General features: G+C 51.0%; 1 protein-coding gene across 1 annotated transcript in view; it reads left to right on the top strand.

The window, feature by feature from the left end:
• The window catches only part of Abtb3 (ankyrin repeat and BTB domain containing 3), a 197,753-nt gene that overhangs the window by 132,637 nt on the left and 40,524 nt on the right, over positions 1 to 24,592 (top strand). Inside the window, exons 3-4 of the mRNA XM_048356479.1 lie at positions 1,672 to 1,876; positions 18,234 to 18,386. Of these exons, the coding sequence (XP_048212436.1) occupies positions 1,672 to 1,876; positions 18,234 to 18,386 (358 nt within the window). The remainder of the gene's footprint in view (positions 1 to 1,671; positions 1,877 to 18,233; positions 18,387 to 24,592) is intronic.

The following is a 24,592-nucleotide window of genomic DNA, read 5'->3' as shown; positions in this document are numbered from 1 at the left end:
CTCCGGCTGTCCAGGTGTGTCAAGACAGTGTGTTGAATTCCAGTGATGTTGTGTTTGTGTGGCCTGAGGACTCACACAGTGTGGAAGCTTCCTTCCTTCTGGCAGTTTCGGTCACAAGTAGTGGCTGCTGGAGTCTTAGCCTTGGAAAGGATTTTACACTGAATGGAAAGAACTAAAGAGCTCATTTCCATAAGCAGCTGTCCAGCCAATCATGGTTCCAAGAAGCCCTTACTTGGGCTTGGGTTTCAGGTAGAATTGTTCCTTCAGAAGACTCGGGAGGAGAGTGGAGAGTCCGTGGGCTCTTAGAGCCTGCTTTCAGGTGGATGATGAGGAACAGAGGTTAGGACAGACATTACATTAGGGCTCCCTAGAAAAGTAGAGCCGATAGATTGTAGGGAGAGAATGAGAGAGAAGAAACGTTGTTTGAACAACGTGTATAGAGCTACAAGTCCACTGTTTGTAAGGCAGGCCAGTGGGTCAGGCCAGTGTGAGCTGATATCACAGAACCAGATTTTAACTAGACTATTTGTTCCCAAACTGGATTTGTTCCCCAAATAAAAATAGTTCAGTTAAAGTCTGGGGCAGAATTCCTTCCTCTTTGGGGAATTTCAATCTTTGCTTTTAAGACTTGCAACTGATTGGATGATGATACCCACCCACATCTTGAAGAGTAATAGCCTTGACTCCACTTGACTAGACCCATGTCTGACCACCCCAGGGGACCATAGCCCAGCCACATGGATCCATAAAAGTAACCACTGCGGGTGTCTTAAACAAGGGCCACCCAAGTGTACAGCACCCTCCCCTGTGCACAGGATGGTTTCAAGTGTGACTGGGGCTGTGCATCCAATCACATTGATCATAGAATGCTTCTCCTATTGCTATTACTGTTATTGTAAATTATTTATTGTCTCATAGTACTGGGATTGAAGCCAGGGCCTTGGGCATGTTAAAGGAGTGCTCTATGTCTTGAATCACACCTCCATTCCCACGGTGATGCTTTTATATTTGTCTTGGTCTTAATGCCTTAGGAAGAAGGGCTATACTTGATAGGAACCGGCAATTTTTCCCTCTATGACAGTGACATAGCTTTCTCTTCTTTTTTATTAGATAGACTGTGTTAGATACATGTATTTGTATTGTAGATATATAAACCCATTTAAAATTGAGTAACATAAACTGGACACCAGTGACTCACGCCTGTAACCTCAGCTACTCAGGAGGCTGACATCTGAGGATCATGGTTTGAAACAAGCTCGAACAGGAAAGTCTAGGAGACTCTTATTTTTCATTAACTAGCAAGAAGCCAAAAGTGGAGGTGTGGCTCACATGGTAGAGCACCAGCCTTGAGCAATAAAAACAAAAAAAAAAAGCTAAGTGAGAGTGTGAAGCTCTGAGTTCAATCCTCAATGCGAACACACAAAAAAATAAAGTAAACGTAGACGAAACAGAGCAGCGGTGACACTTTGGACATAGCCACGCTTGGGAAGGTGGCATGAATGATGGTAGCGCAGTAGGAAGAGCCAGGGCTTCTGGCAGCCCCGCCCCCTCCACAGGAAGTTCCGCCCTGAACTTGCCAAGGAGGAGGAGGAGGCACACCAGTGTGGGTTGAACAGAAAGCACAGTGACACTGTCTCCCCAGAGGGTCTAAAGTCTCGCTTCTCTCCACAGGTGACTTGGTGTCTCGGGCCATGCATCACCTGCAGCCCCTCAATGCCAAACACCATGGCAACGGCACTCCCCTGCACCACAAGCAGGGGGCGCTATACTGGGAGCCGGAGGCCCTGTACACCCTCTGCTACTTCATGCACTGCCCCCAGATGGAGTGGGAGAACCCCAACGTGGAGCCGTCCAAAGTCAACCTCCAGGTGGAAAGGTAGGACAGGGGGGCCACGGCTGGCACAGCCTGGAGGTGGGGGTGGCATTGTCCCTGCATGGGGTGGGGGAGGGCTGAGAGGAAGAAATACCACTTCCTAACACTTACTGGAGGGGTACGCCTGGCAACCTTGGGCACCATAGAGGCAGGGATTATCTTTTCAGGTAGATTTCAAGATAGCTGGTCCAGCCTGGCGTCCGTGGCTCATGCCTGTCATCCTAGCTACTCAGGAGGCTGAGATCGAAGGATCATGGTTCGAAGCCAGCCCAGGCAGGAAAGTCCGTGAGACCCTTATCTCCAGTTTACCGCCAAAAAAGCTAGAAGTGGAGCTGTGGCTCAAGTAGTAGAGCGCTAGCCTTGACCAAAAATCTCAAGGACAGTGCCCAGGCTCTGGGTTCAAGCCCCAGGACCAGCGCGCACACACACACACACACACACACACACACACACACACACACACACACACACGGCCATCCCAGTTCAGGATGAAGGTAGCTTGGGTCAGAGGAATGGGTCTGTGAATTCCCGAGGTGGGGCAGTTTTCCCGGGTGCCGCATGGGGGACATGACATGGGGTACGCCAGGGCACCCGGCAGAGCAGAAGTGGATCACGGGTCAGGAGGTGACCTCTCGGTGCGCAGGAGGAAGCTCTGGTGGAGGCTGCTTTGCTGTCCTGTGACCCAGAATCCTTGTGGGAGAGGCTCGTGGGGGGAGCACGGTTTCTGAAGCCCCCATCCCAATGCATCCATGCCTGCATGCCTCAACTTCTCCTTCTGGTATACCCGGACATGCCAGGATTCTATAGAAGCGGAGAGGCAGGTCAGAAATGGCCTTCGCCGCAGGAGGTCCCCTCTCCCGCTTCTTAGATCCTTTCCCCAGGCCTCACTTCCTCTGAAGTACTGTGCAGGATCCTCCACTGAGAAGAGCATGTGGTTGGGGGGGTGGGGAGGGGGCAGGACCCGTGATCCCGACTATCTGGGCTCAAACCCAGCTTGCTGTGACTGGAGGCTGAGGGGCCTTGGGAAAGTGCCTTCGCCCCTCTGTGCCTCCATTCTTCACCTGCAGAACAGGGCTGCCAAGATTCAATCCTCTGAGCAGGGCAATGGGAAATGTGAACCAATGGAACAGTGCCAGGCTCACAAAAGCCCTGGGTGAATGCCAGCGTTTATTATGATATTGTAACCATTTTATTCACACGTTCACAGATGAATAACTCCTCACTTGGGTTCAATGTGGCTTTCCTTTCTAGAACTTGGTTTCAGGTGATTCTGGAAAGTTCACTGGTTGGTCAAGTTTTGCCGGGGTAGATTGGGCCTCCTTTATAAGTGTTTCTTTTTTTCTTTTTACACTATTGGGATTCGAACTCAGGGCCTTGCAACTTGCTAAGGCAGGTGTTCTACTTTGTGTTTTGAAAACTGAGCCAAGTGGGGGAATAGAAGGATGGAGTTGAACTAGCCTACAGCTAGGCTTCCTTACAAACTCACCTCTCAGCTCTCCGTGAAGGGAAGAGAAAGGAAAGGAGCCAAGTGGAAGTGGATTTTTTTTTTTTTATCTCAGGAGCCCCAGGTTAGCATTGGTATTCAGTCCAGTAAGGAGTTAATGAACCAGGGTGGTGTTCAGGTCTGCCAGGCTCTGGGCCAAACCATGGACGCCTAGGGCATATTTCACTGACACCCATGGTCCTTGAGCAAAGATAAACCTTAGTCTTCTGTGATGGTGAGTCCTGGGGGCTTGTGCCTAGGGGATAAGCTAGCCCTTCAGCCATTCTCTGACTTCCCCTACTCTTCTAGAACTTTCTCATCCCACTGGACCAACTTGCACCGTGAAGGCTCAAGCTCCAGTGGGCTCTTCTGAAAGCAAGCATTCTTCTCCACCACCACCCCTAGTTTTTGTCACTCCATTCTGCGGACTCCCTCCCGTGTCCAGCATATCTTCTCAATGAAACATCTTGGATGTTCCGTGTGTGTGTGTGTGTGTGTGTGTGTGTGTGTGTGTGTGTGTGCGCGCGCACATGTGCATGTACACAAAGCACGCATGTACCCACTGGGGCTTTCACTCAAGGCTTCATGCTTTTGCTTGACTTTTCTGCTCCACTACTTGAGCCATGCCTCCCGCTTCCGGCTTTTTGCTGGTTGACTGGAGATAAGAGTCTTAGGGACTTTCCTGCTGGGGCTGGCTTTGAGCCATGCTCCTTAGATCTCAGCCTCCTGAGTAGTTAGGATGACAGACGTGAACCACCAGCGCCCGGCTGGAATACATTTGAAAGAGGCCTGAGGCATCAAGAAGAACAAAGTGAACCGGGCCCGGGATTTGTCAAAGCCGTTCATCTCCGTCCTTCTATTCCCCCACCTGGCTCAATTTTCAAAACACAAAGTAGAAGTGAACAATGCTTGTTCTTTGTCAGTCCTGTTCACTCTTGTCTTCGGGCAAGTGGAAGGCTCGGGGACTCCAGTAGACCTCAGAAGTGAGCCCCCCAACTTGGTTTCTCACAACTCTGGAAACGGAAACAACGTGGTGTCACCTCTGTCCCCCTCCTTGTCGCCTGTGGAATGGGAGAGGCCCGTGCTCACAGGACCGGCATCTCAATGAATCAGAAGCCAGAGCTGAGCCGTCCGGAGCCATGCCTGGCCTGGCGCGGAGGGAGTTCCCTTTCCCCCAGTGAGAATGGCAGTTTAAAGGAGGCAACCTTTTCTTCTGTTTTGGTCTAAAATGCTGCTGGCCTTGTCCCTGCAGAGGCCCCGGGCAAGGTCATTTCTAGAGTAGTAGCTACTTCTTTGAGATCCCTAATGCTGTTCACTAGGTGCTGGTGGTTAGCATAGGAATCAAAACCAGGACGGAACACCAAAGCTGACCCCAGTAATCTTGATGATAGGCTACTGATGGGTTTGAGAGTTGGTTATTTATTTGCTTACTTATTTTTGATGGTGCTTTTCTTTAAAAAAAAAAAAATCCCTTGTATGTCCTTAGCAAGTGCTCAACCACTTAAGCCATACCACAAGCCCCCCCCCCTTTTTTTGCCTCCAGTCATTTATTCATTCATTCATTCAGTAGGGACTCCTATTTTAGTTTTTTTTATTATCCTTGGGCCTCCTGTCTCTGCCTGGAACCAGATTAGACAGCCATACTCCTGGCTTCCTGAGCAGCTGGAACCCCAGGTGTATACCACCTTGCCTTGCTTATAGTTTCTTGAGCTGGAGTCTCCCTGTCCTGCCTGAACAGGCCTCCAACCATGACCCTCCCTATCTCTACCTCCCAAGTAATTGGGACTACAACAGGCTTAACCTCTCATACCTGGCAGATTGTTTCCAAATTGAATCGTCCTGAAACTCGGACAAGATTGTCTTCCCCTCTCTCACGACCGTTGCTGGGAACAGCTGTGATCCCCTGATGGTTTGGGCCATGGATAACCTCAAAAGTGGTTGCCACAGTGTAGAAACCAAATTGATTAAAAAGGAGGAGTTTGTGCCTGTAAGAAGCTGGAATTGCCTGGGAGGAACTCTGGAGTCTAGACAGATCGTTAGCTCTGCCTCACCCCATCTCACCAAAAACAGAGCAGAGTTTCTAACTAGGGATGACAGCTCTTGCCCCTGCTCTGAGCTGGACATACCAACAGATGTGGTAGACACAACCACATAACCAATCACCAGTGGCCAGTGACTGGAGGGAAGTGATTGATGTGAAACAAAATAGAATTAACATGTGGAAGAATTTACACGCCCAAAGAAACAGAGCCCACAAAGCCGGCAGAGCAACAGGAGACACCAGTGGCCCCCGAATCCATCTTCCAGGGGGCTCTGTCTTTACCAACAGCGCTTTCTCCTCTCACAGCCCACGTGTCTCCTTCGCGCACCCTGCTGACGGGTGTGGCCCATTTCCACAGACTCGGAATGGCAGTGAGAGCCTTGTTCCACGCCAGTGGCTCCACCAGCCAGGAGGCTTCCCACAAACATCCACTGGACGGTAGCCGCTCAGAGCAGAAGAAAACCTGGGGAGACCCCACCAGGGTACAAAGGGCTCGCTTCCTTTTCCCCTCTGCAGAAGAGTTTGACTTTGGGTTAATTCTGTGGTTCTGTCTCCCTGGAAACTGGTTGAAACTTGCATCCTCCGCTGTGTTACTACGGCAACACTACTCACAGTCAAGAGTGACCCCACCGCTGGTGAATCACATCTGGCCCGGGGTTCTGGAAACGCCTGATAAAGAGTCGGAGCTCTGGGCTTCCTGAATCCCTCCGCTCTTAGAACTGGCCATGCGTCTGCGGGGAACCTTGGAAAATGGACTCCAAGCAGTGGTTTCAGGAGCTCCTGGGGTTGGTAGGCCCGGACAGCTTCCATGACCGCCTAAGCGGATCTCACGTGCGCACACCTGTGAGTCCCCTGGGCAGATGGGTGTGGAACCACCACAGAAGCCAGTGTGCTGTGCTGGCCTGCTGAGCCAGGTGTGGCCTCTGAATCTGAATGTGCAGTCTCTACTCAATCTTCTAAGGGTCACAGAAGCCGGAGTGCCAGGCTGCCCGGTCACACAGCCCCGAGCAGTGTCCCGGTTTAAGTTTCCTCCAGCACGGACCTCACAGCTGTCATGCTGAGCACAGGCCCAACACCTCATACCACCACTGCAGCCCTGGCACTCCCGGGAGTCACCCCACACCTCTGTCCCCAGGAACTGAGAGCTAATGTCTCTCTCACTACCTGTCCCGGCTGCTTACTGGCTTTGATGGCACAGCCTGGGCACACGCAAGGGGAAGATGGACTCCCTCAGATAACTATGGATGCGTGGTGTGAGAAGTTCTCCAAACTCAGGAATGAGGGCCACGCCTCTGGGCGGCTCACGACACACTCTTTTAGTTTACTTTTCTCAAATAAATAGCAGAGGCCGGTTGCATTATTGGCATAATCCAGTACTTTGGGCTCTGATTGGCTGACCACTGATTTGGCTGACAAACCAGAAGTCAGAGCTAAATACAGCTCCAATCTGGAATGTCTCATTTGCATATTTCAGTACTTTGGGCCCTGATTGGCTGATGACGGATTGGCTGACAGTTGCAGCTGATTGGTTGACAAACCAGAAATGAGAGCCAAAAAGGGAGAGAGAGGAGAAAGGTACAGGCACTTCAGCAGGGGTCCTGAGTGCCTTTTCTCAGGGGAAGAATGCTAGTTCCTCATCTTCTGGAGGAAGGAGCATGTCCAGCTCATTTAGAAGGCCCTACAAGATCCAGCTCAGGGCCAGTGAGTCTGGGGGAACACAGGGTTACTGGATAAATAAGGATGTGCTAGAGCGAAGAGGCCAGTTATTAAACTGTGGCTGCAGGGCTGCATGTGAACATTTGGAACAGACCCAGAATCCCAACTGCCATATAAATGGTTGCAGCTTTCCATTCACTCATTCATTTGTTCATTCATTATTTGTGGTACTGGGGTTTGAACTCAGGGCTTCGCATTTGCTAGGCAAACACTTGACTACTTGAGCCAAACTGCCAGCCCTTTATTGGTTCAGTTAGTTGTGTTTTTTTTTTTGTCGGTTTGGGGGCTTGAACTTTGGGCCTGGGCACTGTTCCTGAGCTCTTCAGCTCAAAGCTAGCTAGCACTATACCAGTTGAGCCACAGTGCCACTTCTGGCTTTCTGGGGGTTTATTGGAGATAAGAGTCTCACAGACTTTTCTGCCCAGGCTGGCTTTGAACCATGGTCCTCAGATCTCAGCCTCCTGAGTAGCTAGGATTACAGACGTGAGCCACTGGCTCCTGGCTGGTTCATTTATTTTTGAAATAGAGCCTTATACTTTTTGCGCAGAAGACAGACCACAGTTCTTCTGCTTATGCCAACCTGTGTGGCTGGGATTATAGACATGTGTCACCCCACCTGTCTGTAAATGCTAAAGCAAAAAAAAAAAAAAAAAGTGCAGGGGGCTGGGAATATGGCCTAGTGGCAAGAGTCCTTGCCTCATATACATAAAGCCCTGGGTTCAATTCCCCAGCACCAAATATACAGGAAATGGCCAGAAGTGGCACTGTGGCTCAAGTGACAGAGTGCTAGCCTTGAGCATAAAGAAGCCAGGGACGGTGCTCAGACCCTGAGTTCAAGCCCCAGGACTAGCCAAAAAAAAAAAAAAAAAAGTGCATGCAGAATTGGAAATAATTGACTCAAGAAACAGTTTGTGTGTGTATAGTGGCTCATGCCTGTATTCAATTCAGCTATTCAAGAGGAGATCAGAAAGATTACAGTTCAGTGCCATCAAGAAGAAGGAGGAAATAAAAGAAGAAGGGAGAAAGAAGAAACTTTTAGATATGATCCATTTACAATTTGAGCATTATTATAACTGGTTTCATGTGGCCAGGATAAAAATTATTCTAACCCTATATGTTTGAAGCTGCAAGCCATTAAATCAAGGTAGCACAGAGTTTATCAAATAAATCCCACCCACTGCCCATTCCCTTGCTAATAAAGTTTTATTGGCACATCCTCATACCTGCATGCTTACATATTACTCATGGCAGTTTTTGCACTGTGGCTCAGTTGATTCATTTTGACAAGAGACTTACAGGTCCATATTTCTGAAAAACAGTACTTGGCCTTTTCCAGAAGAAAATTGCCGACTTTAATGTTCCTTTTTAAAACTTGAACTGGGGGCTGGGGATATAGCCTAGTGGCAAGAGTGCCTGCCTCGGATACACGAGGCCCTAGGTTCGATTCCCCAGCACCACATATACAGAAAACAGCCAGAAGTGGCGCTGTGGCTCAAGTGGCAGAGTGCTAGCCTTGAGCGGGAAGAAGCCAGGGACAGTGCTCAGGCCCTGAGTCCAAGGCCCAGGACTGGCCAAAAAAAAAAAAAAAAAAAACTTGAACTGGAATCAAATTTTTAGGTATCAGCGTATTCTGCAAGAGATAAGGCAGGAGGTGGATGGAACTCCCCCTTCTCTCTCCCCCCCCCCCGCCCCCGTTCACATTAACTGGAGCTGGTATGTTTACCCGAAATCCTGCACTAGTTGGAACTGGAATGCTTGTGTCGAGCTCCAATCCCAGCCATGAATCCCCTGGGCAACTTCACTGTCTTAGACCAGAACGAATAATGTTTGAAAGCTTCACCTCCAGTCCCTAGAAGGATTTCCTAATCTTCATGAATGTTTACAGGATATCAAATGAATACAAGTCACTAAAGAAAATGTGATTGAGTACAAATAGAGAAGGGAACACTCTGCGTCTCTGGGGCCAGAGATGAGCTCTATGACTATCTGTGAAGGCGTTGCCATCCAGCCTGAGTCCCCTGCCCATGCGCAGAAGTAGCTGGGCTCCTTTGTGCTCCAGGAAGAAGAGAGTGAGCCCATGGGGTTGTTTTTATTACCTCAGCAGAGTAGACATGCATGGGTTTTCGCTGGACCGTTCTGTTGTTAGACGTGGGATTGAAAGTCAAGAGAGATCTTAGAACGAGAGAAAGTTCATCTGCTTCCTGTGAAAGATAAAGACCAGGAGGGACTGGAGGATTCATCTGTAGCCATGAGCACAGTGCAAGGTGGCACCTCCGTGCCTCTGCACTTGCTTTTGCTGCCGTCTTAGAACACTCTCAGTCCATCCTTCCAAGACTCGTCTTCAGCCTCACCTTCCTTCCCTCCCACCTGAAACGGCACTAAGCCATCCTAGCCGGTGAACAGCATATAGGAAGTGCTCGATAAATGCTTGGAGAAGGAAACAGATCTACATCTGAAACCATGCCCCACCGACCAGCCCAGAACCTACTGTATGTAGCTGTTTGTGTTCTGGACTGTCCGTCACCCACTACAGAGCCTCGTTTCTGGGGTCTCCAGCTTTTCAGCAATAGCGGGGCTGACAGTGGCCAGCAATTCGCTGGGCCTCACAGGACAGGATGGTAAACTCGGTCCTCTGCCCCTACCAGGGACACAGAGCTGGGTTGATTTTGCTCTTTGTAAAAAGCCTGTGTTTGCAAACAAGGCCTCCTTGTGTCTGCGATTTTCCAGGGTTTTTATGGATTTAATCACAGACTGAGTGACTTACTCAGTCCATGTGGCCTCGGGTTCTGGGTTTTGTTTTTTTCCAGCTACAACTCAAGGAGCTTTACGTGAAAAACTTTATGCCATCTTTTTTTTCTGGAAAAGGTATATATGCACATTTCTTTCTAACTTTAGAAACTTTAAAAAAAAACAAACACCTATAAAAAGGAAAGTTAAGGGGCTGGGGATATAGCCTAGTGGCAAGAGTGCCTGCCTCGGATACACGAGGCCCTGGGTTCGATTCCCCAGCACCACATATACAGAAAACGGCCAGAAGCGGCGCTGTGGCTCAAGTGGCAGAGTGCTAGCCTTGAGCGGGAAGAAGCCAGGGACAGTGCTCAGGCCCTGAGTCCAAGGCCCAGGACTGGCAAAAAAAAAAAAAAAAAAAAGGAAAGTTAAGGGCTGGGGATATGGCCTAGTGGCAAGAGTGCCTGCCTCGGATACACGAGGCCCTGGGTTCGATTCCCCAGCACCACATATACAGAAAACGGCCAGAAGCGGCGCTGTGGCTCAAGTGGCAGAGTGCTAGCCTTGAGCGGGAAGAAGCCAGGGACAGTGCTCAGGCCCTGAGTCCAAGGCCCAGGACTGGCAAAAAAAAAAAAAAGGAAAGTTAAAATTCTCTATAATTTTGCTACCCAGAGGTTAGCTACAATTAGTACACTATACATTTTTTTCTTTTTTAATACAAATTGTGAGAATTATTTTTTAAGGGAGTTGTGTTGGACTTGTGTAACTTTATGTCCTTTTTAATTTCTCTTTATAGCCTGCTATAAGCATTTTCTGCTGCTCTGGAATATTCTCACCCATCATTTTTAATCACTGCATAATATTCCATCTTCTGAATGTGTGCTAATGTGCCTCAGAGTTCCCATATTGCTGATGGGTCGTTTTGGGTGGTTTCCAGCTTGTGAATTGCTATTCCTTTATAAACTACCCACCAAAGGATCACTAAACTATCCAGAGAGAGGAAATAGATGAACAAAGAGTAATCTGTTTGGAATGGAGCCACAGAGGGGCTCATTTGTGCAGGGCCTCTGTGAGAAATTGCGAGAGAATGAGAACCCCTGAATTCTTCCGGAGGAGCCAGAAGGAGCCATTCCCAGCCTGCCCCACCCTGGCTGCCTTTGAGCTCACATCCCATAGGAATGACAGATCTTAGCACCAGCACCTCACAGGCCGGGACTTCGTCCCACCTGACTCTCATCTCTGCATCTTGAGACATTGACTACCAAAGAATGATGAGATTTCCCAACCATGTAGTGAGTGGCCCACTTTAGGACCTGGGGTGGGGCCCTCAGGATGTGCAGCAATTCTACACACACACACACACACACACACACACACACACACACACACTCACTCACTCACCACCCTCCTGTGTTGCTTCTAGAAGGGAGAGAGGCATTAAGGCAGCATCAGAAAGCAAGCTGTGACCTTGTTGTATCTGCCAAGTTTACTATCGCTCGTGCACTCAGCCAGTTCTGTAGGAACGAGCACGCCACGGGTCCAGGAATTCATCTGCTTGCTGTGTTTGCTTGTGTGGGTGTGCTCGTTTATTTGTTTAACTCTGGGGTTCAGTTTTCTCTATATTATATCTTCCCTGAATGTAAGAAACATTATAGCCAGGTGCCAGGGGATTACATGCCTGACATCCTAGCTACTCAGGAGGCTGAGATCTGAAGATCACAGTTCAAAGCCAGCCTGGACAGGAATGTCTATGAGACTCTTATCTCCAGTGAAACACCAGAAAATTGGAAGTGGCGCTGTGGCTCAAGCGGTAGAGCGGTGCCCTTGAGCAAACTAGCTCAGGAACAGTGCCCCAGGCCCAGAGTTCAAATCCCAGGACCAGCACACAAAATGAAACAGGAAGAAAGAAACATAGCAGCCAGAGCTGGGAGCTGGCGCCTGTAGCTTTTATTCAGGAGGCTGAGATCTGAGGGTCACAACTAGAAGCCAGCCCAGGCAGAAGAGTCCATGAGACTCTTATATCCACCTAATCAGCAAAAAGCCACAAGTGGAGCTGTGGCTGAGTTCATGACACAGCACAGGCACACACGCATGCACGCGCGCGCACACACACACACACACACACACACACACACACACCACTGCCTGAGAAGTTAGTTGTACAAACAGGGGTGAGGAATTCAGTGTAGATTCACCCTGTCAGGTTCAAGCCTGCCTGGGAATTTAGGCCCAGGTGTTGGCAGAGGAAGACGGAAATTTTCCCAGGCTTCCCAGGGTCAAGCTACAGGGCTGGAGCAAGCCCCTCCTGCTGCCCTTGGCCACAGTGCTCTCAAAGCCCCTGACTACAGCCCCATCCCCACCCCCACACCGCCCCTCCCCAGACCCTGGGAAGGGCCACAAGGAACAGAAGGAACTTCTTAGGTCAGTGAGAAAGGAAACCAGTCCCCGACAAAAGCCAGGCAGCCCTTTGTAGAAGGCACCACCCAAGGCCACAGAGAACCTTCCAGAAACACCTCCAGGGCGCTTGCTAGGTCTACCCTGACTTTTAGTTATCTTCCTTGATGGCTCCTTTCTGCCATCCCACTAGGTCATGATGTAACAAGCACGCAGGCCGAGCCCCACACAGCCAGATGCCTTGTGGGGGAGCCCCAGAGCAAAGCGTCTAATTCTACGAGTCCTCTGGACGCTGCCCCTGGAGCTCCTCAGTTAACAAAACCAGCCACACACTGGTAGCTCACACCATGCAACCTTAATGATTCAGAATTGCTCCCCTCAGTGCATCGGAAAGCGAGCCACATTTTGCTATTTTTATTCTTCCACCGAGGTCCTTACATTGCATTCCCATGAGCACCTCCTACCCATCCCACCCCTGGTCCAGCAGGAAATCCACCAGACGGGAACCAAGCAGATTTCACAGGATTCTGTCACACATTCATTCATTCACTTGACACGATCGTTCATTTACTGCATGAAAGACAGAACCCAGGACACATCCCTGTCCTCCCTCCGGGGACAATCTAGGGAAACAAGCCAGGAAATGCGTGGGAAATGAGATAAACCTTACGGCCTGCAAGACTGGAGGACACAAGTACGAATACTTCACAAACGCACCCTTGGCTGAGGGGTGCTAAAGACATGTGATGACCCACTGCATTGTGGGTTTGGGAGGTGGGGTGTGGAGCACAGCCCAGGAGAGCTGAGGGTGATGGAGACTATAGATGTGACAAGTCAATAAGTGGAGAGAGGGCTGGGGATATGGCCTAGTGGTAAAGTGCTCACCTTGCATACATAAAGCCCTGGGTTCAACTCCTCAGCACCACATATATAGAAGAAGCCAGAAGTGGTGCTGTGGCTCAAGTGGCAGAATGCTATCCTTGAGCAAAAAGAAGCCAGGGACAGTGCTCAGGCCCTAAGTTCAAGCCCCAGGCCTGGAAAAAAGCAAAAAGAACAATAGATATGTGGAGAGACAGGTACATACCGATGGATAGACAAACAGATAAGTCAATGGGTGAATGGATGGATGGGTGGGTCCACTGATACATAGATTGATTGTCAAATCAATATGTAGAAAGATGGTACACTGAGCTCTGGCTCTGTAAAAACCTGACTGTGAATGTTGCGGGGGGGGGGGGGGCATGCATGAGAGAAAACGAGACAGATTAACTCTGGAGATCCAAGGAGGAGTCGATGTTGTGCTGAGTGAGGCCAAGAGAACTCAGAGGTGGTCCCTCTGCTCTCCAGCTCTTTGTAGCAGGCAGGGCAGCCTGCCTCACTCAACATCCTGCCGATTCCAGTGCCAAATCTCATGCAAAAATCTTCTCCCCAAGACCTGCTGATGAATGCTTGACCAAATACCTGGGGCCGTAACTGAGAGAGGACACACAAAATGAACCGTCCCAAGGGGTATTGTTTTTAAGTTTGTATTTCCGGGATGATGCTAAGCCATCAAGAACTCAATACATTCACGGGTGGAGAAAGGCTGAGGCGGGCAGATCCTTGCAGCAACACACATGCTTGGGAAATAGGCTGGGCCAATCTGAGTAGCCACCCTCCACCTCTATCTACCTCAGCCCCTCTCAAAGCTCCCAGGGGCCACCATCCTTCTCCAAAAACCTTAAACATCAGGTCACAACCCACCTTCTTTGCTTTCTGGCTTGAGACCAATGTGGTCCTCAGACCAGCAGCCCGTGATTACAAGCGTAGAATCCTGGGCTGCCCCAAGTCCACTGAACTGGAATCTGCTTTCTCACAAAATCCCAGAAGCATTATATGCACACTCAGGTTTGAAACCAGGGAAGTTCCCTTTGGCTCCTCCCTTTCCTTTGGGAACCGCACCCCTACTCGCCTGGCCACGCCTCTCACCAGAGCGCTGTTACTATAGTAACAGCCACCTCTCACCTCTGCCTTCCTTCTGGCTTTGGTACCCACAGCTCCAGTGAGATTGCAAGAACACTGCTCTAGAAACATGCCTGTAACCCTAGCTGCTCAGGAGACTGAGAGCTGAGAATTCCAGCTCGAAGCCAGCTCAGGCAGGAAAGTGTGAGATTCTACCTCCAATTAACCACCAAAAAGCTGGATGTGGAGCTGTGGCTCAAGTGGTAGAGTGCTAGCCTTGAGTGGAAAAGCTAAGAGGCAGTGTTCATGCCCTGAGTTCAAGCCCCAAGCTTGCTCAGTTGGTGCTTTACTAGTTGAGCCATGTCTCCAGCCTAGTTTCTTGCTGGCCCTTTTGGAGGGGATAAAATCTCAGACTCTTCTACCTGGACTTGCTTAGAGTCATGATCTTCTGCATCTCAGCCTTCTGAGTCACTGGTATTACAAGCACTACCAGAGCCCTTAATGTAAAATCAGGGTCTTCACAAAACTTCACCAGACCATAGGCTTTTCAGGCTGCTGCCAGTTCTCGTTGTTGCAGACAACTCACAATAAAGTTGGGGAGTGGGGCGGATGGAATATTGTTCTCTTAAATATGTATAGAACCAAAAGGCAGTATGTTTTTCCTAAGCATTCTCCACCCTCTCTTTGACCCAAGGCCCTAAAATTCTTCCCATCTCCAGCTCTTCAAAAAAAAGAGAAAGGGAGGGAAAGAAAAGAAAAGCACCACAATGCCATTTGCCCCTCTCTGAGCAGACAAGATAAGAAGATTTTTTTAAATGAGTGGCTGGCAAAGAATTTATGAGCTTATAAACTATTGAGTTCAGAGTGACAAAAATAAGGGTCTGTTGAAAGGAGCGGGTAAGTGCATAGACAAATCCAGAGGAAGCTGACGGTTTCTTATGCTGAGACCCGCCAGCAGTACTGGTCAAAGCGTGATTTGGGCAGGCAGCGGGGCCTCTCTTTGCTGCTCTTTGGTAGTTATTCCTCAGGCATGCTGTGTGCCCTGGGCCTATGCATAGCATCAAAAGCAGCAATCCAAGGACAGCTCTGTGACAGACACATAGCCCTTCAGGGACCAGAGCTGTGAGCTGTGTTCAAGGCCAGCAAGTGAAGTGCAGGAAAGACAGGAGGGGGAGGGGGGGTCCAACTCTGCCAAATAACCCCTGAGGAGGGGGTGGGGTGGGGTGGGGGTGGGGGAGGGGGAGTCCTCTGGACGGGTTTACGGGTTTCCAGCTGTGATGGAGACAGTGACAACGGAAATCAGTCCTGCCTCACCTGAGACAGTAGAATCCAATTCAATTTCAAGTCGCTGTGTGTGTGTGTGTGTGTGTGTGTGTGTGTGTGTGTGTGTGTGTTTTGAGTGCCTGACTCTCTGGGTGATGGAGAGAGGTGCAGAATGAGGGAGGCAGCCTCAGCCCCTGGCTGGTGCTGCGAGTCTGTCCCACAGGTCCACTGGTCCAGAAACTCGATGTTATTAGTTTTACCAGTAAGAACTTGGTAAATCTTCGCCTTATTTCATGAACAAATATTTATGAAGCGTCTACAGCCTGCCAGCTGCTGCTGTCTTGCAGCTGAGGCCGGCAGTGCGCTCAGCCCAGTGGTCCTGTGCCCCTCCCTCTCCCTCTCCCTGGCCCAACAGAGGACTTGCAGGGGCAGCAGAGCGGGAGGTGGAGGGGTGGGGAGGGTGAGGAGAGTGGGGAGGGAGGGTCCACGTGGAAGGGATCCCTGAGAGGCAACATCTAGAGAGAAACATCTAGAGCATGATGTGGGTTTTGAACTGCGGTTTGAAGGTTAAATGGGGTGTTTTGTTTTTTCAGAGCTGGGGGTAGGTGTGGCGGCTTTACATTTAGGAAATGAAGCTGTGTAACCAGGAGTGAATGTACCATGCCATCAAGGGCGTTTGGCCAGAGGCATGCTGGGTCACAGGGTGCATGCTGGGAAAGGAGAAAACAACCTTGGTATTACATGAAGTTTGCAGCACATGGACTATCTATCACACAGGTTAAATTTCTGGACTGGGGTGTAACTCAGTGGCAAAGCACCTGCCTAGCAAGTGCAACATTCTGGGTTGGACCGCCCCCCCCCAGTACCAAAAAAAAAAGTTTAAAAATAAATAGGTAAAAACAGGTCTGATTTAACTGTCAGTATCGTTGCATGATCCAGGACAGGCTCCTACATCTCAGGAAACCTCGCTTCTCCCGGCTGTGAAATGGGCAGATTCAGCTAGCCCTTTGTTGGTCCTCAGTGCTTGACTGGGCTCTCCTGGGGTGGACGTTTTGAAAAACTCAGTGGTTGTATATGGGCAGCTGTCTATAAAGTAGGTCTGACTCAAAGAATCTGACACCAAAAATTTGTGGCAAGTTCACGGCATCTGCCTACCTCAAGGAGATGGGCTGCCTTCCTGTACCTCTTTGCCCCATGGCCTCCTGGCTGGGCTGTCAGCCCCATGGAAAGGGGGAAATCGAGAGGAACAGAGAACATACTGCATTGCCTGGCCTCTTGCTCCTAGCAGTTCAGGCCCTGTTGAATGGCTGGAAACCCTTTTGAGTAGTCTGTAGAATACATTGTGCCAAGTGTGGTCCACCTCTTCTGAACCACACGGGATGCCGATTGCACTTGTACCCTTGGTTGCTACGCAGTCCGCATCGCTGGAGACGGGCCAGGGAATCCGCCTGCCACACACACACACACATACAGACACACACACACACACACACACACACACACACACCTCTTTCTCAGGCCCTTCCACAATGACTTCAGATTCTATGTCCCTAACCCAGCAGCACAGGTGTCCAGAACAGCTTTAAAAAGCCAGTTCCTGGGTCCACTCCCAAATCAGAAATGCTCAGGGGATGGGGTCCAGCAACCTATCTTAACAAGGCGGCAGGGTAATTTTGTTGCTCATTCAGTTCATAAGAATAAATAGTATTTTGTTCTGTTTTTGTGCTGGTCCTGGGGCTCGGACTTGGGGCCCGGGTTCTGTCCCTGCGTTTGTGTGTTTATTTGTTTGCTTTCTTGCTTGCTTCCCCCCCCCCCCCCCAAGTTTAGTGCTCTGCTATGTAAGCCACAGCTCCACTTTTGGCATTTTTGGTGATTAATTGAACATAAGCGTTTCAGGGACTTTCCTGCCTGGGCTGGCTTTTAAACCTCAATCCTCAAACCTCAGCCTTCAGAGTAGCTAGGATTACAGGGCTGAGCCACCAGCACTGAACATCAGGAAAAGTCTGTTCAAACCTCCTACCACCCTATACCAGAGTCCTAGGACAGGGGCCTGGGTGTCTTTTATGCTTTAAGCCTCCCCACCCCCACACCCCAGCCAGGCCAGTGGTAGTAGGGTTTGTGATCCCAGAAGAAATAGGAACGTGTACAGATAGACTTAGAAAGTAAGAGCTAAGCCCGCAGCAAGTTAAATCTCCCTGCCAGCACCTCCTTGCTTTCCGCAGCTCAGGGGTTCGCACCAGGGGGCTCCCCCCCTCCCCAACTGGGCGTTTGCCGGCAGCTTGCTGTATGGCTGAACTTTAAGGGAGACTGATGGTGGGCTTGGCTTTCTTGCCTTGGGCAGAGCTAAGGCTGGGAGGAGGGAGGGCTCTGGAAAGGGGCTGGGATCCCCTCAAGGCAGGGGGGAGACAGCCCCTGACCCCAGGAGCTCCCCGGGGCGTCTCCCGAGCTGCTCCAGACCCTGCGCTGGGCCCTTGGAGTGACTCATCCATCTCCTTGGCGCTCACATGACCACGAAGGGGGGGACAGCGCCAGTCACTCGGCGGCACCCCCAGAGTGGCCTCCCGTTGTACAGATGAGGAAACCGAGGCCCAAGGGTTCCAGACAGCCGGCCCCGGGGTCGCCGCCCGAGGAGGGGTCGGGATGTCTCCAAAGGTCCCCGGCCCGCTGGGGAGGGGGTGGGGGAAGGGTTCCGTGGCGGGGTCCGCGGGGCCCGGGCGGGGTTCCGGGCGGGGTCCCCGGCGGCCCCCTGAACCGATCCTCCTCTTCCTCCTCCTCCCCCCCCCCCCACCCCGCAGGCCCTTCCTCGTGCTGCCCCCGCTGATGGAGTGGATCCGGGTGGCCGTGGCGCACGCCGGCCACCGCCGCAGCTTCTCCATGGACAGCGACGACGTCCGCCAGGCCGCGCGGCTGCTGCTGCCCGGCGTGGACTGCGAGCCGCGCCAGCTCAGGTAGGCGGGGGCCGGGGCCGGGGGTGGGGAGGCACGGGGAGCAGCGGGGAGGGGGCGGCCGGGGACCCTGGGGCGGGCGCCGGAGCGGGGCGCAGCTTGCGCGGTCGGGAGCGGGATCGGATCGGGGACCCCAGCGCCCGGGAGGGAGCGGGGAGCCCGGACGCAGCCAGCGCCGGGCGGTGGGGGGGGGGGGGGGCGGGAAATCCACCCGCGCGCGCGGGTTGACCGATGGATCTGTGGATCGCAGGCACCGCCCCCGTGCGAGGATGCGGCGCCCCGGGTGAAGGCTCCAGGCGTGGGGCTCCCAGGGGCAGGCGCCCTGGGCGTGTGTCAGGGGATGGGGGGGGGTATCTACCTTCTCCCCAGCGGGTCCCTGCTGACGGCTCTCCTGCCAGTGCTCCTCCTATCCCTCCCCTCCCTGCGGCTCCGGGGTCCCCTTCACCCCTCCCTCCTGCTCGCCCCATCCCCCAAGCCCTCCCTCCTGCTAGGTGTTCCCCACCAGTACTCCTGATCCAGGGTCTCGCCCCAGCCCTCCCTCCTGCTCCACACCCCCCCCCAGCCCTCCTTCATGCTCTGGGGCTCCCCCCTCAGCCCTCCCTCCCCCTCTGGGCGCGCCCCATGCATGGAGCTGACTTTGTCCACCTCAATCAAGTGATTCCTCCATGGCTCAAATCACAAAAACTCAATGGGTGTGCCTGTGCGTGCCTGGGGGTGGGTGGGGGTGCGTGCACCCCATAGCCGTTGCTGTTGTCATTGTCAAATCCCCTTGCACCCACCTGATGAGAAAGCAGGGACCCTCCTTCTGGAGCTCACCCCAGCCCCTTCACAGCCAGGGCTCAGGGGGTTTGCCCTTCTAGGACCTGATGGTTGTCTAACAAGGAAATGAAACCACCCCCCAAAAAAACAAGAAAGAACTAAAATACCACCCACCAAGTCCCAGAGCTGCCTCAGCCCTAGAACACACAGGGCTGATCAAAGCCATGACGGCTAGCATTGATCAAATGCTGAGCCATAAGCTGAGCCCTGCTTGAATGGCTTAATTAAGATCTGATATTCCCCCCAAACCCACTTGAAAGATAAGGAAACTGAGGCCCCACTAGCTGAAGTCACTGGACTAGTGTCATTGATCGCTGTGTGAATTCAGACAGTCCAGACCTCTAGGCCCAGATTTCCAACCATCGGCTTTACTGCCTCTGGGTTTCTGTCTAGACAGTTTCTGACTATGCTACCATCCTGCACACCTGATCACTAAGAACAGCAGCCGGTCTCAGAGAGAGACTTGAGGAGCATCCATTTCTTGAGCACCTACTCTATGCCAGTCACCATCTAGCCTCAGTGAGTGGTCGGCACAGTCTGTACAGCATCAGAAACGACTGGTGGCATCGTTTCTTGATGGGAGTGCCCAGCACATAGGCCAAGCCCAGCCTCTGGCCACCATGCTTCCTGGGGGAGGGAGGAGGAATTGCCCACCGCTTACTCCTTCCATTTTTTTTTTTTTTTTGGCCAGTCCTGGGCATTGAACTCAGGGCCTGAGCACTGTCCCTGGCTTCCTTTTGCTCAAGGCTAGCACTCTGCCACTTGAGCCACAGCGCCACTTCTGGCCGTTTTCTGTATATGTAGTGCTGGGGAATTGAACCCAGGGACTCATGTATACGAGGCAAGCTCTCTTGACACTAGGCCATATCCCCAGCCCTACTCCTTCCATTTTTTACTTGCAACCTCCTGTGCGGGCAGTCAACCCTGGATTGCTGGGGGTGGGGAAATAGAGAGACGTCTCCATAATGTTTGCCCACAAAGTGCTGTTTGTCATCATGCTTCTGGAGACCCCTTAGCTTAATGGTGAAGAACATGAGCTTCAGAGTCCCATTACCTATGTCCAAATATCATCACTATGGTTCAATTCACTGTGCAACCATAGGTGGGCAAATTAACCTCTCTGGGCCTTCGTTTCCCCCCCAGATTAATGTGAAAGATATTAAGAGCAGAGGCTAGTGTGAGCACAGGACCAAGTCATGGATGGGAAACCTCTGCATAGACGATACTCAGAGAGTGAGCTTCTGTTGTCTTAGCGAAAATCCCCAGGTCTCCCCTACCCAGAAAGAATCATGACCGCTCATACCTAGGTCTTGCTTTAGAAGTTTGAAAGGCCCTTGATACCTTCTCATGACCCAGATGTGAAGTGACAGAATCACAGAGCACACCCAGATACCTCAAAGTATACACATGTACAATGTGCATTCAGATCCCTCAGCATGGGGGGGGGGTCTCCATTCTTGGATCCAACCCAAGACCTTGGGGGAAGGGGGAATCGTGTCTGTCCTGAGCATGAATAGATAACTGTTCTTGTCATGAGTCCCTACGCAATATAGTATAAGCTGGGGCATTGGTGGCTCACACCTGTAATCCTATTTACTCAGAGGGCTAAGATCTGAGGATCATGGTTCAAAGCCAGCCTGGACAGGAAAGATCATGGGATTCTTACCCACAATTAACCAGCAAAAGGCCAGAAATGGAGGTGTGGCTCAAGTGGTAGAATACCAACCTCGAGTGAAAAGGCCTACCAAGACCATGAGTCCCTGAGTTCAAGTCTCAATACTGGCACAGAATTTCTTAATATAGTATAATACGGTACTTCATAGCACTGACACTGCATTAGGTACCATAAGCGATCTAGAAATGATTTCATATGTGCAGGACAATGGGTGTGTGTGAAATTGCTATTCTCTCTTACATAAGAAACTTAAGCACCCTAGGATTTTGATATCTTTAGGGGGTCCTGAAGATAGCTGTATCATTTGGGGGCCCCTTACCCTAGCCTGTCAGAGGATGGTGGTAGCCTTCTTCTGGAAGGTTCTGGTCCTTGTCAGAATTCCCTAGAGGAGGGGCCCCTGTGCAGGGAGCTGTCGGGCCCTTCAGTGACCAAGTATGTGTCTCTAGTCACTGCCAGCATTCCCATCTCTACATCTGCCGGGCTGGAGGCCTCTGTCCGGGCACGTGAGACTCCAGGGTGATGAGCACTTGGTCCAAAATGCACAGGGGAGCAAAGGAGCCCCCCCCCATGACTTCCCAGGCCCCTCTTAGTCTTCTGTCTTTCTACCCTTGATTCGTTGGTCTCCTAAATGTCCACCTGGATGTAGAAAATGTACTGGTGGATTGTTCCGGATACGTTCTCATCCACCGTGGACGTGATTTTCAAAGACCAATGGAAACAGTCAGCCCTCGTATCTGCATCCTTGGATTCCACCAATGGTGCACTGGCTATGTTCATGACCACACTAACCATGCACATACAAGACACATGACACGTAGTTACCAAGCACTGGCACTGGATAGGGGAATGTGTGTGCAGGTTGCGTGCAGACTCCATGCCACTGCCCATGGAACTTGAACATCCATAGATTTGGCCAACCATGGAACACTCTAAAACTGACCCTCCAAGTTCTAGACTGTCTACTAGTCCATCCGCTTCGGGCTATGGTGTCCCTCGGGGGTAGCTCTCTTGTTGAGCATGAGAGAGGCCCTGGGCTCCATCCTCAGCACTGCAAAATAAATTACGTAAATAGTAAAACGTACAACGCCCATGACCTAGACAGATTCAGTACATGACTCTGTACTTTTCAGCCTAATCACATGTGACTCACATGATATGAATAATGAATTGTCTCCACCGTGAAGGTGACGGGATCAAAGACATTTTATTTAATTTCAACATCCAGCAAAGATATCAGGGACCTATTCTGCACCTTACACAAGCTGTCCTTGTAGCGTGTGTGTGTGTGTTATGGCCATCCCCAACAACTGGCAAAGCAGACTCATTATCCCACTTTGCAAATTAGAAGGCCAGGGCTCACGCCTGTAATCCTAGCTACTCAGGAGGCCTGAGATCTGAAGATTGTGGCTCAAAGCCAACCCAGGCAAGAAAGTCTATAAAACTCTTATTTCCAATTAACTACCAAAAAGACCAAAAAAAAACACCTGGAGGTAGAGCTGTGACTCAAGTGGTAGCGTGATAGCCTTGAGAAAAAGAAGCTCAGGGACAGCACCCAGGCCCTGAGTTCAAGTCCCAGGACTAGCATAAAAATAAAAAACAAAACAAAAGGCTGTGGCTCATTGGTTCATGGAACCTGCCCAGAGCCACACAGCCGTATGAGGTGGAGCAAGTCTAGAATGGAGGACGTGCAGGAGTAGGAAACGCCTTCCTGCCCTGCTAGCCCTTCACCCTAGAACTTTCTAGGCGGGGCCTCTAATTGTGAGTCAGAGCTGAGTTCCCCAGTCTAAATATAAACAGTAGGGGAAAGGTGAGGGTCGCTCTGGTGTTGTAGCAGATGCAGGAGCTGTGACACATTGTGGAGAGAGTTGGGGGGCGGGGGAACATTAGCACCTGTAATTGCCTAACAGCTGGCCACGGTCTCCTGGCAGGAAATCCCCAGGAAAGGACCTTGGTCCAGGATCCCCAGCTTGAATGCTAGTGTGTCAGTGATTTTCAGAGTGACCTCGGTCAGATGCCATGGGAGCTCCGCTTTTGTCTTTGTTCTGCTATGGGGAGGCCTCACCATGGTGATGAGATAGGATAAAGGTACCACAGCACACAGCCACAGCTTCCCAGCCGACCGGGGCGACCCATTTATTCTTCCTTAATGAAAGGATCAGATCATCTAAGCCTTTTCTTCTTCTTTTCTTCATGTTCCTGAAGCAGTACATGAATTAGGAGGAGCGGTGGAGGGGAGGGATAGAATAATTAATATGCTTTGACAGGGTTCATATGTTTTCTTAATGGTTGGTTTAGAAATACTTTGAAAATACTAAGGTAGATGCTGTTTCTTGCCTTGTGTGGGTGATCTGGAGAGAAGACTTACATTAACAGGAAGGCAGTTAGGAGTGTATTCACATTCTCTCTTCCATGATAAATGACACCCACCTACAGGCTCTGGCTGGTTGTCTTTCCAGACAGTGGTTCGTCTTTGTGCCACTGTTTCAAAGCAGATAGATTAGAGCTGATCCCGAATAAAAAGGCACAGCGATGGAGAGATATACTGTTTTAGAATGGGACCCAGGAGGCCTGTGTCATTACTTGCTTGCCTTTGATTTTGGCATTTATTGAGCACCTGCTACATACCAGGCTCTACACGGATGCTTTCCTCTAGGTCCTGCTGCTTTCTAGCACTCTCCCCTCCCCCCATCCTGTGCATGGATGGATGTCATGGTAGACTATGGTAGGGCCGGGGATGGACTTACCGAATCTGACCTCCTCCTCACAACGCTTGCCAAGTCTCCTGAGCACCTCCTGAGCCAGACAGGTTTTGTTTGTTTTTTGCCAGTCCTGGGGCTTGGACTCAGGGGCTGAGCACTGTCCCTGGCTTCTTTTTGCTCAAGGCTAGCACTCTGCCACTTGAGCCACAGTGCCACTTCTGGCCATTTTCTGTATATGTGGTGCTGGGGAATCGAACCCAGGACTTCATGTATATGAGGCAAGCACTCTTGCCACTAGGCCATATCCCCAGCCCCGCCTGACAGGTTTTGTTATTTGTTTTGGGATAGTTTGAACTATAGATTCTAAAGTGAAGGGTTTGCCACACGAGCACTGGGTAGGAAATGGCAGCCTAGTGGTGGCCGTAGGAAGTTCTGAGCCGTGCGTGAGGCGTGGTCCATGCTGACAGCCTCCTGGACCCACTGAGGGAGGAGTAGCTCGATAAAAGGAATGGAAAGCCTTGAGTCAGAAGGCCTGGCCAGGGCTGGGGATATGGCCTAGTGGCAAGAGTGCTTGCCTCATATACATGAAGCCCTGGGTTCGATTCCCCAGCACCACATATATAGAAAGTGGTCAGAAGTGGCGCTGTGGCTCAAGTGGTAGAGTGCTAGCCTTGAGCAAAAAGAAGCCAGGGACAGTGCTCAGGCAGGCCCTGAGTTCAAGGCCCAGGACTGCCAAAAAAAAAAAAAAAAAAAAGAAGGCCTGGCCAGTCCCTGGCCCACGCCCCCATAAACACAAAATCTGCACACCCAAGGCCTTTATATCAAGTTGTATCCTACTTGCTTATAATTGTGTATATTCTTTAAAATATTCATTTTGGGTGCTAACACTGCTCATGAGCACTGTCCCTGAGCTTTTGTGCTCAAAGGTGGCACTCTACCACTTGAGCCACAGCTTCACTTCTAGCTTTTTGGTGGTTAATGGGAAATAAGAGTCTTAGTGGATTTTCCTGCCAGGC

The sequence above is a fragment of the Perognathus longimembris genome, chromosome 1 (assembly GCF_023159225.1).
Source record: "Perognathus longimembris pacificus isolate PPM17 chromosome 1, ASM2315922v1, whole genome shotgun sequence".
NCBI classification, from domain to species: domain Eukaryota; kingdom Metazoa; phylum Chordata; class Mammalia; order Rodentia; family Heteromyidae; genus Perognathus; species Perognathus longimembris.
The sequence above is the reverse complement of the archived record's forward strand: the minus strand, read 5'-3'. Positions and strand labels throughout refer to the sequence as shown.